General features: G+C 39.3%; 1 protein-coding gene across 1 annotated transcript; it reads left to right on the top strand.

Annotated features, from left to right (window-relative positions):
- Positions 1-6,498: 6,498 nt before the first annotated feature.
- LOC128467591 (4-galactosyl-N-acetylglucosaminide 3-alpha-L-fucosyltransferase FUT5-like) lies at positions 6,499-7,522 on the top strand (the record flags this gene model as incomplete). The annotated part of the gene is made up of 1 exon (XM_053449262.1): positions 6,499-7,522. A coding segment is annotated over one exon (966 nt), but the record flags the coding sequence as incomplete, so codon positions are not given.
- Between the last annotated feature and the right edge of the window lie 9,881 nt (positions 7,523-17,403).

The raw sequence follows: 17,403 nt of genomic DNA, 5'->3' as shown, positions 1-17,403 counted from the left end.
AGGAAAATGTCAATCGGGAGTTAAAGTGGCACGAACTCATATTTAATCAACACAGTATTAATTAGGAATCAGTAGCGATATTTTGTTTCATTGTCTAAATTTTATTTTTTATACTCAAAACCGGAAAAAAAATATTGTTCGTTGCCTGTTCAACACGCCATTATGAGCAGGTCAGCTTTAAAGTTTTTATCATTAAGTTTCAGGTCAAAAATACATTTTCAAAAATATTGCCCTTTTATCTGTTTTGAAACAGCTCTAGATTTTTGCCCCATAATAAAATGTTTCAGGCAACTGCTAATCAGCCAGTTTTCTCGCTCCCCTTCGAACTGTCTCTTTCTCACAGTAGCACCACAGGTTGATACGGTTTGAAATTCCTAATATTCTGATAATTTTGATATTTAGATATGTTGGTACAAAAGCCGATAGTCAAAAGAATACCCAATTTACTGGTGAGATAAGAATCCCAATCTTGGTCAGATCTATCGAATAATGCAAGCAATGCAACCCTCGGAAATACAGTTTTGGCAGCTAACTACATCATCTTTCCAAACGGTGTTTACAACCTATATATATTAAATATGTATTAGTATTATCGGTCCCGTTCAGACTCTGTGGCAGCTTTTCTGAAATACACTGCTTGTTTTTACTGTGCAGTTGCTTTATTTATTTGTACTGAAGGTTATAAACTCATCTCGGTCTCCTGCTCGGTAAAAGGATGTATCTTAGTGTAACAATGCCCTCCTGCCACCATATTAGATGGGGTGTGAAAGCCAACTAGACGAGTAACAGAATCAGTCATTGGTTTTGTCTTAGATTCAGGATCCCATGCATGTTTAAATTCCTTTACTGTAGTAACCTCTACCAATTCTGATGGGAGGCTGTTCCACTTATCTGCCACCCAGTAAAGTAAAATAACATCTAAGCCTCCTTTGAAATAAACTTGTGTCTGTCGCATCCCCTCCTTCTCCCTGGAAAGGGAAAGGCTACTCTTGAGTATATTGGAGTGCCACCAGAATCCTATATGACAGGGGTGTCCAACCTGCGGCCCTCCAGCTGCTGCAGGACTACATCTCCCATAGTCCTCTTTCAGCTAAGGGCCTGGCTGATGAGTATGGGAGATGTAGTCTTGCAGCAGCTGGAGGGCCGCAGGTTGGACACCCCTGCTATATGATATCCATGCCTGTCATGGGTATGCTCTGCTTACTTCCATCATTGTCCCACCCCTTTCCCTGACATTTAGGGCTAGCCACACCCTGTGATGGCCTGACTCCACCCACTACAATTTCCCATATGGATAAGGATGGGTAGATCTCAAGTACGATGATATCTTCCACTGGACTAGGCAGATGGAACTACCAAGAAATATTATAAAGCAAAACACATCGGACCCATATGAAAACAGTTCTAAATATGAAGCAGTCACCATAGAAACCATGGAATTTTCACGCGGATTAATAATTTTACATCACTGCCGAGCACTGTATTTAATGGTGAAACGGAAATGACCCTGAACACTAACAAGTCTGCGATGATACTTGCGAAGGCTTAATAAAATAAACATCATGCGCTACGTAAATAGCTGTTTTCCCACAATTATTATTATTTCCCATAACAGTTATTATTTATTGTTTTATATAGCGCCATCATATTCCGTGGCGCTGTACAACAGGCCACCAATGCCATTAGCTGTCAAAATAACTTTAGTTTTTCCTTTTAACTCCTTTAAAAGACAACGCCAACCTTGGCGTGTCTCAGCAGCGTTGTGAGTATTTTTATAAATTGATTATATATATATATTTTTATTTATATATATATATATATATATATATATATATATATATATATATATATATATAATAAATTGAATTCCATATATATATGTGTGTAATTTGCTGTATGCATAGGTTGCTGGGAAATGTGTATATCGTGAACGCATGTTAATAAATGAACGTTTATTTATAAAATAAATACTATACTAAATACAAATATCTAGTGTGCATCAAAACAACATTCTAATTCAGTACTTATTCATGATATCGTAAGTAAAAATATATATTGTATTTGTTGTAAATTAAACAATGGCCTCCTCTTTAACCTATGAGAATTTTGTCTTTTATTTAACGTGCAAATTAAAGAAAAATATTCTGATTCTTAATCATCGCCTTACATAAACAGCTTTCAATAGATCATTAAATCAGATTAAAAGGGCTTCTAAAGCCCTGTTGTCCAACCACACCTTCCAAACAAAGCTATTTAAGATCTTCTTTAGCCATTTAAGATGATGATAGCTGTTAAACAGGCAATTCAAGTGTCAGACAAATGGCAAGTAAACGTTCCATTCTCTGGCTATAGGATAGAGACGGCGCTGTCCCTTTAAACATTCTATTCCACAATACAAAGTCCTTAGATATGCGACACTAAACAACCTATAGCCGATCTGTCCCTGTTAATTGTTCTTACGAGCATTCAGTTTAACAGAGAGACCTTCGTTTAGTTGCTAGGAGAGGCAGCCCTATGGCGGCTGTTAAGGAAACGCCATTAAAGAAAGATTTCTAGGAAGGACCTGTGCCCTTAACTGATTCTAATGCTGCGGTGAATTCATCACGGCAGGTGGGACTGCACCTTTAAAATATCGAAGTAAGTGGGACATTTCAATGTAGTTTTCTAGTGCGCCTTGATCATTAAAAAGAAAAAGGAAAATGTCAATTGGGAGTTAAAGTGGCACGAACTCATATTTAATAAACACAGTAGCGAAATTTTGTTTCATTGTCTAAATTTTATTTTTTATACTCAAAAACAGAAAAAAAATATTGTTCGTTGCCTGTTCTACACGCCATTATGAGCAGGTCAGCTTTAAAGTTTTTATCATTAAGTTTCAGGTCAAAAATAGATTTTCAAAAATATTGCCCTTTTATCTGTTTTGAAACAGCTCTAGATTTTTGCCCCATAATAAAATGTTTCAGGCAACTGCTAATCAGCCACTTTTCTCGCTCCCTGTGTTATCTGTCCCCGGTATATTAGACAAACACCCTATTAGTGGGGGTTATTACTGTATACAGTGCAGGGGGTTATTACTGTATACAGCGCAGGGGGTTATAACTTTATACAGTGCTGGGGTTATTACTGTATACAGCGCTGGGGGTTATATTACTGTATACAGCGCAGGGGGTTATATTACTGTATACAGCGCAGGGGGTTATATTACTGTATACAGTGCTGGGGGTTTTTACAGTATACAGTGCTGGGGTTATTACTGTATACAGTGCTGGGGGTTATAACTGTATACAGCGCAGGGGGTTATTACTGTATACAGTGCAGGGGGTTATTACTGTATTCAGGGCTGGGGTTTATGCTCATGAAAAATGCAGGTTTCAGGGTAGAGATTTTAACAGTAGGTTTGATTTAATGCCTCTCACATAAACCTGTACAAACACATGTAAAGAGTGAACGAACCACCCCTTATTGGGAGTAGAATACCTCTTTCCTTCCCTGATGTCCCCTTCTTTTCTTGGTTTGTCGGGTGCCGGCGCAGATTGGCCAGCGGCCCACCGGGCATTTGCCTGAAATGATGAAGGGATTTTATGAAAGTGCCGCTCTTTAGATTGTTGGCAGGTATGATTTCTACCTTGGGCTAAATCTTAACCCCTTAATAACAAAGCCCGTACATGTTACGGGCTCCAAATGCATTGTTTTCAATGGGTTTAGGGACCCCCCCATGGTCCTTAAGGGGTTAATGAAACCCACAGAGGCTAAAAGGATCGATCTCTTCCTTATGATAATAGAGAAAGCATTTTTTAATGGGAACACCTGCAGCCGAATGGCAAGTCCTGCCAAACATAACAATGTATGTGCCCATAATGCCTCTGTCTACTCTGTCTACTACAGTTCCCCCAGCAACTTTGTATCTGTTTCTCTATATTATCATTATTTATTGCTCTATATAGCGCCATCATATTCCACAGCGCTGTACAGTATGTGCCCAAAACCTGCACTCATCAATAAGTTGGAAATATCTATATTAACTCTTTCTATCTTAATCTATATATTAAAGCTTCCAGTTACAGTGTATATATATATATATATATATATATATATATATATTATATGTATATATATATATATTATATATGTATATATATTACGTAAAGTTGCCTGGAAACGCCATAAAGTTATGTGCCCAGAACCATAAAACAGAGATATATCGTTCATAGTCTCCATGCATGTCACTAACACAGGTCTTGTGCGATATTTTGGTATTATTCCAAACTAGTTTGTCCGGTTCTGCCGTGTTCTGTTGGCTGGCTATTCATTAATTAACGCTCTTAGAGCCGCTTTGAAAGTTGAATAGCTATTCGACCATGTAAAGAAATAAAAGCTGAATTTATCTCGGTCACTCGGAACACGGTAACCGATTTGGGCAAATATTCCTGTTCAAACACAAAGAGTCAAAGGGCTCGTGTTGTGGCGATAGAGTAGTAAGCAGTAAGGTCAGCACATGTTTAATATAGAGGGTCAGGGTAGGTCACGCCTTTACAAGGTATGTGCCACATAACTGTATATATACATACATTTCTAGCTGTAACATCATTACGAAAGGGTTTTCTAACAATCAATTAGCCTTTTGAATTTAAGATTAGATTAGCAAACACAACGTGCCATTGGAACACAGGAGTGATGGGAGCGATAAAGGGCCATTGAAACACAGGAGTGATGGGAGTGATAAAGGGCCATTGAAACACAGGAGTGATGGGAGTGATAAAGGGCTGTTGGAACACATGAGTGATGGGAGTGATAAAGGGCCACTGGAACACAGGAGTAATGGGAGTGATAAAGGGCCATTGAAACACAGGAGTGATGTGAGTGATAAAGGGCCATTGGAACACAGGAGTGATGGGAGTGATAAAGGGCCATTGGAACACAGGAGTGATGGGAGTGATAAAGGGCCATTGGAACACAGGAGTGATGGGAGTGATAAAAGGCCATTGGAACACAGGAGCGATGGGAGTGATAAAGGGCCATTGAAACACAGGAGTAATGGGAGTGATAAAGGGCCATTGAAACACAGGAGTGATGGGAGTGATAAAGGGCTGTTGGAACACAGGAGTGATGGGAGTGATAAAGGGCCACTGGAACACAGGAGTAATGGGAGTGATAAAGGGCGGTTGGAACACAGGAGTGATGGGAGTGATAAAGGGCCATTGGAACACAGGAGTGATGGGAGTGATAAAGGGCCATTGGAACACAGGAGTGATGGGAGTGATAAAGGGCCATTGGAACACAGGAGTGATGGGAGTGATAAAGGGCCACTGGAACACAGGAGTGATGGGAGTGATAAAGGGCGGTTGGAACACAGGAGTGATGGGAGTGATAAAGGGCCATTGGAACACAGGAGCGATGGGAGTGATAAAGCTACAATAGTCATTTAAAACATTTACACCGTTGTATTTCTGATTCATTTCATGTTATTTTACTGGACAACATTTACGTTTCTTTCAAAAACATGGGCTTTTCTCAGTGACCCCAAACTATTGAATGGTAATGTCACCCCTGATTCACCTTCCTCCAATGCTGTGGCCGCCAGAGAGACTCCACGCAGCCCCTCCTGGCAGCATCTTCCCGGAGCGCATCCGAATCTAAGATGGCCTCCCGGCACGGTCTCCACACATGCGTAGGCCGCAAAGACATGGTTGGATGAGTTTGGTGTGGAAGAACTTGACCGGCCGCACAGACCTTTGGGATGAACGGGAACAGAGATCGCGAGCCAAACCTTCTCTTCCAACATCAGCCCCTGACCTCACAAATGCTCTACTGGATGGGCAAAAAATCCCACAAAACAATCCAAAATCTTGTGAAAAGCCTTTCCAGAAGAGTGGAGGCTGTTATAGCTGCAAAGGGGGGGGGGCAAACTCCATATTAATGTCTATGGTTTTGGAATGGGATGTCCAACAAGCTCATATAGGTGTGATGGTCAGGTGTCCATATACTTTTGTCCATATAGTGTATGTTGCCCTCTCCCTGTAGGTGTTAAAATGAGCATAAAAAATGTCTCAGTGTCCGAGGTGTCACTCTGTCTCTTCACAAAATACAATTAAATTCTCAAACCTGAAACCTCCAAGGAAGAATTGTATATTAAAACATGAAATAAAACTAACAATGAACCAAAAAGAAACAAATTTATAACATTAGATGAGGGATTCTTAGCATAAGAAATAGGAAGTTATGTGAAGATTTACTAGGGAATGTTGACCAGAGAATAATATTGAGATGAAAACTTTTATTTCAAATGTTCATTTTGTTTAGTTATATTCTCCTTTTCATTTTTTTTTTTTTTTAGGTGATCGTTTCACTTTGATTCCTGATACCAACACTTCACTCATTCGTGTTTCCCAAATGATGATGATGACGAGGGTCAAGATGGCTCATAAATATTACTTCATTTTTTATTGCATTTTTGTGATTATCCTACTTCTGTACATCTGGAATTTAAGATCTTTTTATTCAGCCGTCAGCATTAGGCACCAAAGTTACAACCAGCTTGCGCTGCATTCCAACCAGAGCAGAGAGATTGGTGAACTTCTTATCCTTATCTGGACCTGGCCTTTTGGAGAGCCTTTCCCCTTGAACACTTGCCTTTCGGTTTATGGCATCTCCGGATGCAACCTGACCACAGACAGGAGTGTTTATAACCATGCCGATGCCGTGATAATACATCATTACGATGTCATGCGTTCCAAACACTTGCCACCAAAAGAATCAAGACCACACTATCAGCGGTGGATTTGGTTTAATATCGAGCCTCCCATAGTTACTGAAAATCTCAATATGTTGGATAACCTTATGAACATGACAATGACATACAGGCACGACTCTGACATTGTCATACCGTATGGTTATTTAAAACCTATTAACACCCCTCAAACGTTTATGATCCCTACCAAGACCAAACTTGTGGCCTGGGTAGTGAGTATGTGGTACCCGGGCACTCGAAGGGCTGCATACTATGAGGACCTGAAGAAATACATCCAGATTGACGTCTACGGAAAACATCACACGCCACTCGGATGGGAAGATTTTTATAGCACCATCTCACAGTATAAGTTTTACCTCGCATTTGAAAATTGTAATCACAAGGACTATATCACGGAAAAACTGTGGGGGAATGCCTTTGGCATGGGGGCTGTCCCCGTGGTACTTGGCGCTCCACGGGAAAATTATGAGCGTTATATGCCCTCTGACTCCTTCATTCATGTGGATGATTTCTCTAGCCCCAAAGAGTTGGCCGAGTTCCTGATAAACCTGGACAAAGACGATTTACGTTACAAGCAGTACTTTAATTGGAGATCTCAATACGCACCCGTTAGAGAGGTTGGATGGGATCGTCACTACTGCAAAGCGTGCAGAGCTCTCCACCAAGCCCAAGGTTACCAGGTTATCCCTAGCATCGCCAAATGGTTCTTAAGCTAGTGACCGATGCTCTCTATATATTTATTCTGTATACGTTAAACATCGAGCATCAAATGTTGTAGGTTTTGGGAAGAGATCCTTCTATATTTGAGAAAAATAGACAATATAGTAATCCCAGGTTCCCCGGCCTCTTTACTACTCCATTTAGGATGGCCTCCCTTGACTCAAGCACTTATCCATTCCATCCAAATTATAGCTAAAGAATGGAAACAAAATAGATATTTCACCACGACACAGCTGGAGAGCCAATTAAAATTTCAGATCACAACGGAGAAGGAAGTTTCGCCGATCTTACACATATACCTATAAAAAAAAACACAAACATGGCAAGCATGCCTCCAAAAAAGAAATAATCTAAACCTAGTCAGCAGCAATGCCCACTCATAAGACCTACCTCATATCTCTTCTCCCCCCAGCTCCATCTCTGAAGTCCGTGTAGTTACGTTTCACGTTCTATGTTTTGGATTTTTTTCCGCTATTATTGTCCGGTTCTCGATAATAATGAGGAATCATATGTCAGTGGGTTTTCTCTGCTCGGGATTTTTTTTTTCTGAACGCACCGACTATACTTATCTACGTTATATGTCATTTTGTCACGTCTGTCTAAAAATAAAAAAATAAAAAAATAAAAGATAAGATATGACTTGTGGATAAAAAGCAGGAAGGATAGGTAGAAGGGTTGAACTTGTTTTTATAACTCTTTATAGGATTGTCCTTCCTTGTATAGCGATCGGGTTCTTACTTACATATTGAGAGACTATACAAGGATGAGAGCGACGTACTGTTTTAGAATGGAGAGTATATTCAAGACTTATTGATACGTTACTTTCATTTTCTAATCCTCAAGCGTTTATTTAATTGAGCTAATGAACTATAATTATATTTGATTAATATTTACCTACTTACCTTACCTAATTTCTATAATGGACGCTTAGTCCATTCATAATTACTTCTACCATTTCCTTGAACGAAAATGAGGCCATTCTACGCATACACAAAGAGCAGGGAATAATGTTATCTTTGGGCATTAAATGGGAGGTAAATACTACGTGTTATAGCATGTGTGCTCAGAAACAGTTTATCGCTGTGTTCTAGAGCCCTATACGTTACATATGTGCGCATTGATAAATGTTTCTTTACAACTATTGTTATTCAAAAATGTCTTACCCGGTTTCATAACCTCATAATCAATAGGAAACAAAGTCACGGCAAGTTACATAGTTATATTATTATGTAGTGTTTGGGTTTAATAGCAGAGTGTTCCGGGAAAGACTTTGAAATGATGTACAAACTACAAAGAAGACGTATGATTCAAAAAAGCCAAAAAAGTCCAAAAAGTAAACCTTGTTCGAGAATCGATTTCGATATTTTAGTGCACTTTTCAATTTCTTCTTGTACCTTAGAGGCTTGGAGGTCTTGCTTTCCCTGCCAGGCTGAGCCAAAACATAAAGATATCGTACAAAATATTTTGCATCTTCAGGATTTTTTTCCAGGGCGGCAAAATATCCGTCCCACCTCTCCCCTCTCCCACCTCAATACCTCCTTACTTCCCCCCTACTGCCTACCTTTGTTGAGTCCGGAGAGGAGTTTGGAGACCTGGAAAGTTTTCAGCAGTTGTGATAACATCAGGCACTCAAAGTGTTGTTTTTTACAATTCTCATGCTAGATGGCTGAGATGTGCATTCACCAGCAGCTGCAGCACCAATACATAGTGGCTCCAGTTATTGAGTACTCACAACAACGCACAACATACAAGATTGGCAGAGTCATGGGAAATGTATTCTCAACAGCTCGATTATAAGACGACCCCTCAAAATTTGAATAAAAAGAAAAAGCCTGACTATAAGACTACCCTATAAGAAAAAAGTTTTACTAGGAAATATTCACATGTAAACTATTTTTTTCATATTTAAAAAAAAAAAACTATGATTGATAAAAATGCATTTTTTGTTTTTATTTCCTTTTATTTGCCAACCTGCCCCCCGTTATGCCTTATACCCCCTTATATGCCACTCTGCCCCCAGAAATGCTTTATACCCCATATATGCCACTCTGCCTCCCAGATATGTCTCTTGACCCCCTGTTTGCCACTTTGCAACCAGATATGCCTTCTCCCCTTATATGCGACTCTGCCTCCCTGATACTCATTTTAGCCTCCTATATGCCCCTCTGCCTCTCTGATATTCTTTTTAACCCCTATATGCCCCTCTGCCTCCCTGATATTCTTTTTAACCCCTAAATGCCACTCTGCCTCCAGGAAGCCCTTATACCGCCCCTATATGCAACTCTTACCCTCCCTGACTTACCAGTGCTTCCCTAGACTTCTCCCCATGCTTCAGATTCCCTGATGTGTAGTGGTGGCAATCAGTGGAGGTCTGTGCGATGCGCGCAGACAACCTCCGCTGGTACTGCTGCCGGTACTTCTGCCGGGGCTTCTATGAATGAGCACAGGAAGGTCATGTGACTCCGATGCTCCATCATAGAAGCCCGGGCAGAAGTGCCAGCAGCAGCGGAGGTTGTCTGCACGCATCACACAGACCTCCACCGGCTGCTGGAGAGGAGGATCCAGGTCCCCTGCAGCGCTGCGGGGGGTCTGGATCTTAGTCTTGTAGTCAGACCTCTATTTGAAGTCTGACGACCTTCAATATAAGACAATGGTTATTTTTCTTATAATTGAGCAAATACAGTACCCCGGCAGTACCTTTGCTGCCTGCAAACTGTGTCTCAGCCCAGACTGCCAGAGTAAAGGAGAGGAGAACAGCTAGAGGGAGCGGAAGAGAGCAGACCAAACCACTCTCACCGCAGTGGGTGTACAGAATGAAATTCAAAGCTTTTTGATGGAGGCTTACATTTAATCTCTATGATTTCTACAAATGTTTCCCTCTGTGGTAGAAATGGAAGGGAGGTCTTCACCAAGATCGTTTTTGATACCAGGGACACTTGCACAAAAATATTAAACAAACATTTGCATTTTTTCCATAGAACAAGCACAAACATATCTCTATTTTATAATCAGTATTTGAGGAATAGTTAACCAGATGAAGGAAGTATCTGAGGATATTATATTCTTGTTCAACAATGCGACCTGTCTATTTTATTTTAATGTTCAATTAAAAAGGGGAAATAACATCAATACCGCACAATCCTCCTTGCACTACATAACCCAATGAATACGTCATCCATATTGTTAATATTGTTAACATTTTCACACATTAACAGACCTCCAGCTCCCTTGATTGTCTTTAAGCCGGTTAGAGGGAGATCTTTGATCTCCCTAACTGAGCCTGCTCCACTAGCATCGGACATTACTGTCTCTGGAGGGGTGCTGGCGTGGTGGCAACCCCCTGATGAGCGGCACCCAGGGTGGATTGCCGCCCCCTGCTAGGTACGCTACTGCCCCCCTCACCCTTTGTGCATTTATGCCCCAAACTGCTCCCAACCGACGTGACTGACTTCTCTACATCACGTAGAACTCTTCTGTGTGAGGTTGCCCCCTTGAGCATCACGTTGCATCTTCAACAAGGACAAAGAGGGGGACAAAGAGCATGCACGCCGGCTGCTTAAATATCATTGGGTGGCTTTCAGAGGCGATCTTATGGCCGCTTTGAATCTCGCGGCTGCACAACCAGTTCCGGGGGGGCTCTTGTTAAGTTGCTGATTGTTGCTGATTGTTTCAGGCAGCCTTTGTCAAGGAGGGGACAGAGGATGCTAAAGAACTTCGGAACAGGAAATTGATTAAATAATGTTGGTTCTACCACTAATCTTGGCCACCATCAGGTATACTTTTAAACCAAATATCTCCAAAACAATTTTACCAAACAAACAAGAACACAAGCAGTAGGTTTAATTAATTTATTTATTTAATTGAGGTGACAGCTGTGACAGTGCCACTTCCACTCAATTCAAGTGGTTAGAATAAGTCCTCCATGTGCAATAGGAGTCCCTGGTCCCTGTTATTACATGTGAACAAGGAATCTGCAAGTTATAGAAATACTGCTTATGTTAAAATATTAAGGATTCAGTAATGCCGCGTCACAGGGAATAGGGGCACCTTAATTGGGGATGTAGCTAGAGGAAGGGTTGAAGTTGTCAACATGGGAGCTGTGATAGAGCTTTTACAGCACACACTTTGGTCAATTCTACATCTCATTGAGCCGGTCAAAGTAGATCATCTGAAAACTCAAAAACATAGATTTATAGTCCTCATTTTGTAACTATACAGTGGCATGGTATACTGGAGATAAAAAAAACATTCTAAATATAAGCTGGCAATCGGGTCAGAGATAATATGAGGAATCAATCACCAGTGACAGCTTTAGGTGATCATCATACATTGTGTTCACATGCAACCCACGTGCAACCCACACAAACTGATCTTAATCTGGAACAAAGCATGCCAAGAACTGGTTCTGTGTGGAAATGGCTCAATCAGATATCACATTAGGGAGATCCAAAGATGGTTAAACAATGACAAAGAAATCGTAAAGAGCAATAAAAAGATGATATGGGAGGAGAGCTGACTAGCACTGTACAGTTTGAAAGAAACAAGTAAGAGAGGTGGCAAGCAACAAGGGTAAAAGAATAGCATTCATGAGGCTAATGCAAACAAGCAACGGAACTAAAACAAAGAGTAACACTTGTGTAAATACATACAGGATCATATTAAATTAAACATACGAGAACTGTATAACTATACAAAGAAACAGAAAAAAACAGAACACATTGAGGATAGATAAGCTTAACAGGCCTTTTGGACTAAGCCAAAATAAAGGTAAAAATAAGAATAAAAAATAGATCAAATTTCTTAGGCTGGATTTAATTACCTATGAGAAATGTATCCCATGGATCTGTATTTTATATTCTTCAACACAAAGAAATAAGCTAAATTTTATCTTAGAAAATTAAATCTCCTACAAAATAATGCAGGGTGACAGAGGGACAGAGAGAATGTGCAAAGATTTATGCCAAAGCACCACAAAGAAGTCAAAACCTGACCAAAAGGACCCACCAAAGCCAAACAGTTTCCCAATGTTACTATAACTTGGTTCCATTCACTACTGTCCTCTGATGACCTGGTCTAATGGTGGGGCGAGCCAAATGTATAAGAGAAGGAAAGACCTTAAAACCATTGAGATTGTCCCTGTTCAAGGACAAAATCCTAAATGAGAAGAGAAGATTCAGCTGGCTTATTTTGTACTCATCTTCTGTGGTTAAGACAAGTTGAGTCAGGCATTGGTCTAAAGCCAACGCTTCGGTGTACTGGTGAATAAGAGGTACCGGCTGACCCCAGTTTAAGCGTCACCTTCCCACTTATTGTGTTATGCTACAAGACAGATACTCAATGCATTTCAAAGTCACCAAACTTATATTCCCCCAAATCTCTAAAAGACTTCATGACGTCCCCATAAAACGTCTGAGACAATCCCAGCGAGGACTTGTGTGAACTTGAAATTTTTAATTCTTGTGCCAAGTGTGGCTTTTCATAATAATCTCACCATGAATACCTGGCTAAGGTGTGCCGCAACCCCTGCCAACCTGAATAACAATACTGTGTCCAAAATGTGACACTATTAACCCATGAGAATCCGCAACTGATTCATAATTCATATATTGGACATTCTTTACAATTGTTTTGCAATTCTATAAATCTATACATAGAACCATATATACTTTATACAGTATATATATATATATATATATATATATATATAAATATCACATGGGCAATATCTAAGAAAAGTTACCAAATATAAAATGTTGTGCCATGTTTGGTGTTTAAGTTGATGTTTTAGCTATATGTTGATTATATACATTTTTGGATATTTCCTTAGTATCGAACTTCAGTAACTAAGCCACAGGTTTTTCATCCTAATCAGCAGTATTTTTACAAATATATTTTTCTTTTTCCTACCAAACCATATTGGGTAGATTTTTCCTGGACTGCCAGCGTGCAAACCTCCCAAAAGTAGAATCATAGCCTTAATTAGGCATTCTTATTTACATAACACTAATGTTTAGGGATGTTGGATGTGCCCCAAAGAATAACCATACCCACCTTTTTCTGTTTTTCGCAAACCCAGGAACAGTAACAGTCCGTCTCCTCCTGGTTTCCAGTTCCTATTCTTTTGTCGTGGGTTTTTTTTATGGGTATGACCGGTACCAAAACCTCCTTTATTCCTTCAATACAAACCAACACAGCTTTTTAAACCCCAGGCATCGTGAAATCATGTGTGTTTGCCCAAGCATTCTTACGGAACGAAAAGAACAGGTGAGAGTTGGATTTCTTTTGTATTCAGGTCGTATTTGCCAATGGCGTCGGAAACAAAGCATCTACTATTTTAATATCATTCTTCTTGAGATGTGTCTTGGTTTTGAAACATAGTGCCTTTTTGTTTTTTGTGGTTTTGTAAGCACTAGGGGTGTCCAGAAGACGAGGTACAGCGTTCTATCGTAGAACATGGGATTTTACGTTATGGGTCACTATTGTTATAATTCTGTTTGATGGAACCCTTTGTACGTAACAACTTCTAAGAAAGGTTTGGAACTCATGGCCCAACGTTGAGAGCCTCCTATTAAACCATGTAACCACATACAAATATATTGCCCAGAACCTATTTTTAAAACTTTGCATAATAAATATATTTTTAAAATGCAAATGTATCCAATTTTTTGAAGTTTCAATTTTCAAGAAATTGTACGAGAACCGTGATCTACAAGCCACCAGTGATCACCGGACACTTTGAGGTGTTTGTCGCGGTGTTACAAGGGAGTGAGAAGGACAGGGCGTATGTCTTTCTGTGTGGTTACATACGATACAAAGCTGTTTAGTTTCTCAACTAGGACTTTGGCCTTTTAATCCCTTAAGGACAATGGGCGGTCCCTAAACGCATTGAAAACAATGCATTTAGGAGTTTTGTCATTAAGGGGTTAATAAGATGTTAAAGTGATTATAAAGACAACGTATCGGTCAACCATTGCGCTGGTTGGCGCACAACAGGTGGACACGGTATTTATTATGTATTTATTTATTACTATGTTTTTTTACGATATTGCATAGGTAGCCATGATGCTTTCTGATTAGTTGGGTTTATAAAATAATGTAGAAACTGGTATATTTCTTCACTTTTATGGAAAATAGAATTTGCCGGCAGATTAGACACATTCAGCCCATCTAGGTTTTCCTGTAAGACTCAGACCTTCATCACTCCTTGGTCTTGTCTTAGATTCAGGATGGTTTGATGTCTAACCCACGCATGTTTAAATTCCCTCGCTGTATTAGCCTCTACCCCTTCTGATGGGAGGCAGTTACATTAATCCACCACCCTCTCTTATAGATGCTCTTTCATCTTAGCTTCCGTAACTGTCTTTCATTCAGCATAAGTTTGTATTGATTTTTTACATATGGAGAATTGTGAAAAATCAGAAGGTTTTATAAAATATTTCTCAGGAATAGTAGGTTGAAGATTCTCTGCGATAATAAAAAAAATAGAAAACAAAACAAAAAATATATATATATATATATATATATATATAATGCAAGGCAAATATTAGTCTAAAAGGTAACATTAGAGGTTAGAAAAAAAAAAAGAAAATATTTTATTTATGACATTATTTGCCCAAATAATTTAACTAAAGTATTCTACAGTAAAGGAGTCTAAAAATGGCAAATTTGAAACCATAGAAATAAAAATTGAAAACAACTATAAAGACTGTAAGAAACAGTTCACAAAAAAGAAGAGCACTGTTCAAAATATAGTACTGCAAGAGTATGAAATTCACCAAATTAACATAAGCAAAAATGACATATTTATACATATTTAAAAAAAATAAATGTAACCATTTAGATGCTAATTTTGCATTGATTAACATTAAAATTAAACAATTAGCAATATTGTTTCTTGTCTGCTGTATGTGCTATAGCATGAAGTATGTATGTCATGTATATATTAAAAATATATATATCATATATATCACCCTTGGAATACCGTTGTAGCTGCTTTCTTATAGATTTTAAAACTCCTAATCAACCCCACTCATGTCATGTATTTGGATAAATGGATAAATTTTGCAGACCACATATTACCACAGCACCGCGACACAAGCTTTATTAATGTTTAACATCAATTTTAAGCTTAACCATTTATTTGCCAAACACATTTTGACACAGTATATAAACCGCTTTAATACCATTCCTTTTACCGTTAAACCCAAACAATAACAATTATAACCAATTAACCCCTTAAGGACAATAGGGGTTTTTACTCGTAGTATATTGCGGGACAATGGCTCTTTTAACGTTTTTCAGTGTTACTGTTTAGCTGTGATTTTCTTCTTTCTCATTTCGTGCTCCCACACATATTATATATTGTTTTTTTCAGGACAAACAGGGCTTTCTTTAGATACCATTATTTTTATCATACCATCTAATTTACTATACAAAAAATGATAAAATATGGTGATTTTTTGTTAAAAAATTACTTTCTCTCACTTTTTAAACCAAAAAACTTTTACTCATCTGCAAAAACTAATGATAAAACCTGCTAAATAGATTCGACTATTTGTCCTGAGTTTAGAAATACCCAATGTTTTTATGTTTTTTTGCTTTTTTCTGCACGTTTTGGGGCAATAAGTACAGGTAGCGTTTTGCTATTTCAAAACAATTTTTTCCCCAAAGTTAGTCATTCTGCCCCATGTGCCATTTCGGGTATCTTTGAAGCCGGCCAATGCAATTGACCCCATCAAACCATATATATTTAAAAACTAGACACCCCAAGGTATTTGAAATGCTGGTATTTTAACCCTTTCCATGAACTAATTCTACCACTAGCCTTTGTCAAACTTTACGGTAGTAATTTTTTTTTGTATTTTTTTCACACACGTTGTACTTCAGGTATAAATGTACCGCTCCTGGTATATGTCAGTGTCAAACACCCCCCCAATATGTGTTCAGTAACATCTCCTGAGCGCAGTGATACCCCCCATGCAGGGGTTTGTTGGGTTATTTGGGAGGTAAAAGGCCACCTTTGTGAGGTGTGTATATTTTTGCCATTTATACATCTGGTCACTCTGTGCCCACGTCCCATACTGGGGACATCTTTGAAGCCGGCCAATTCAATTTACCCCATCAAATCATAATTTTTTAAAACTAGGCACACTATGGGCATTTATAATGCCAATATTTTAACTCTTTGCGTGTGGGATTTTTTTGGGAAGATACAGCGCTAATTGTATGTAGCGCTAATTGTGTATAAAAAAAACATACATATATACCTATTTGCACTTTTTTCATGACTTTTTTTTACATGTAACTATATATATATATATATTTTTTTTTTTTATTTTTTTTTTTGAAAAAAAAATTTTTTTTTAAATTTAATTTTTTTTTTTATTTTTTTTTTTACAATACACTGAGGCTGTGTAGCCCCCTCTGAGGCTACACAACCTCAGTGTATAGTTAAAAAACGTCATTGCCTCAATGAAGAGGCAGGCTGGAATGGGGGGTGAGTGATTGACAGACCACCGATCACGGGGATCGGGAAGTTGTGAATCCCCCCCCCCCCCGGAGCATTGCAGGCTTTCCTCAATGAAGAGGCAGCCTGGAATGCCCCTCACCCGATTTGCATCGGGTTCGGGGGGGGGGGGGGGTTGACAGACCAGTGATTTCAGTCACTGGTCTGTCGTTTAACCCACCGATCGCCGTGATTCACTGTGAATCACGGCGATCGGGAGGTTGTGAAGCCCCCCCCTGAGCATTGCAGGCTTGCCTCAATGTAGAAGCAGCCTGGAATGCCCCTTACCCGATTTGAATCGGGCTCGAGGGGCGTGTTTAACAGACCGGTGATTTGCATCGCCGGTCTGTTGTTTCAACCGCCGATCGGAAGGTTGCAAAACCTTTTTTTTTGGTTTGCCTGGATAGCCTCACTTGTGAGGCTTCCAGGA

Source organism: Spea bombifrons, chromosome 10 (assembly GCF_027358695.1).
Source record: "Spea bombifrons isolate aSpeBom1 chromosome 10, aSpeBom1.2.pri, whole genome shotgun sequence".
NCBI classification, from domain to species: domain Eukaryota; kingdom Metazoa; phylum Chordata; class Amphibia; order Anura; family Pelobatidae; genus Spea; species Spea bombifrons.
This window is presented reverse-complemented; position numbering and strand designations above follow the sequence as displayed.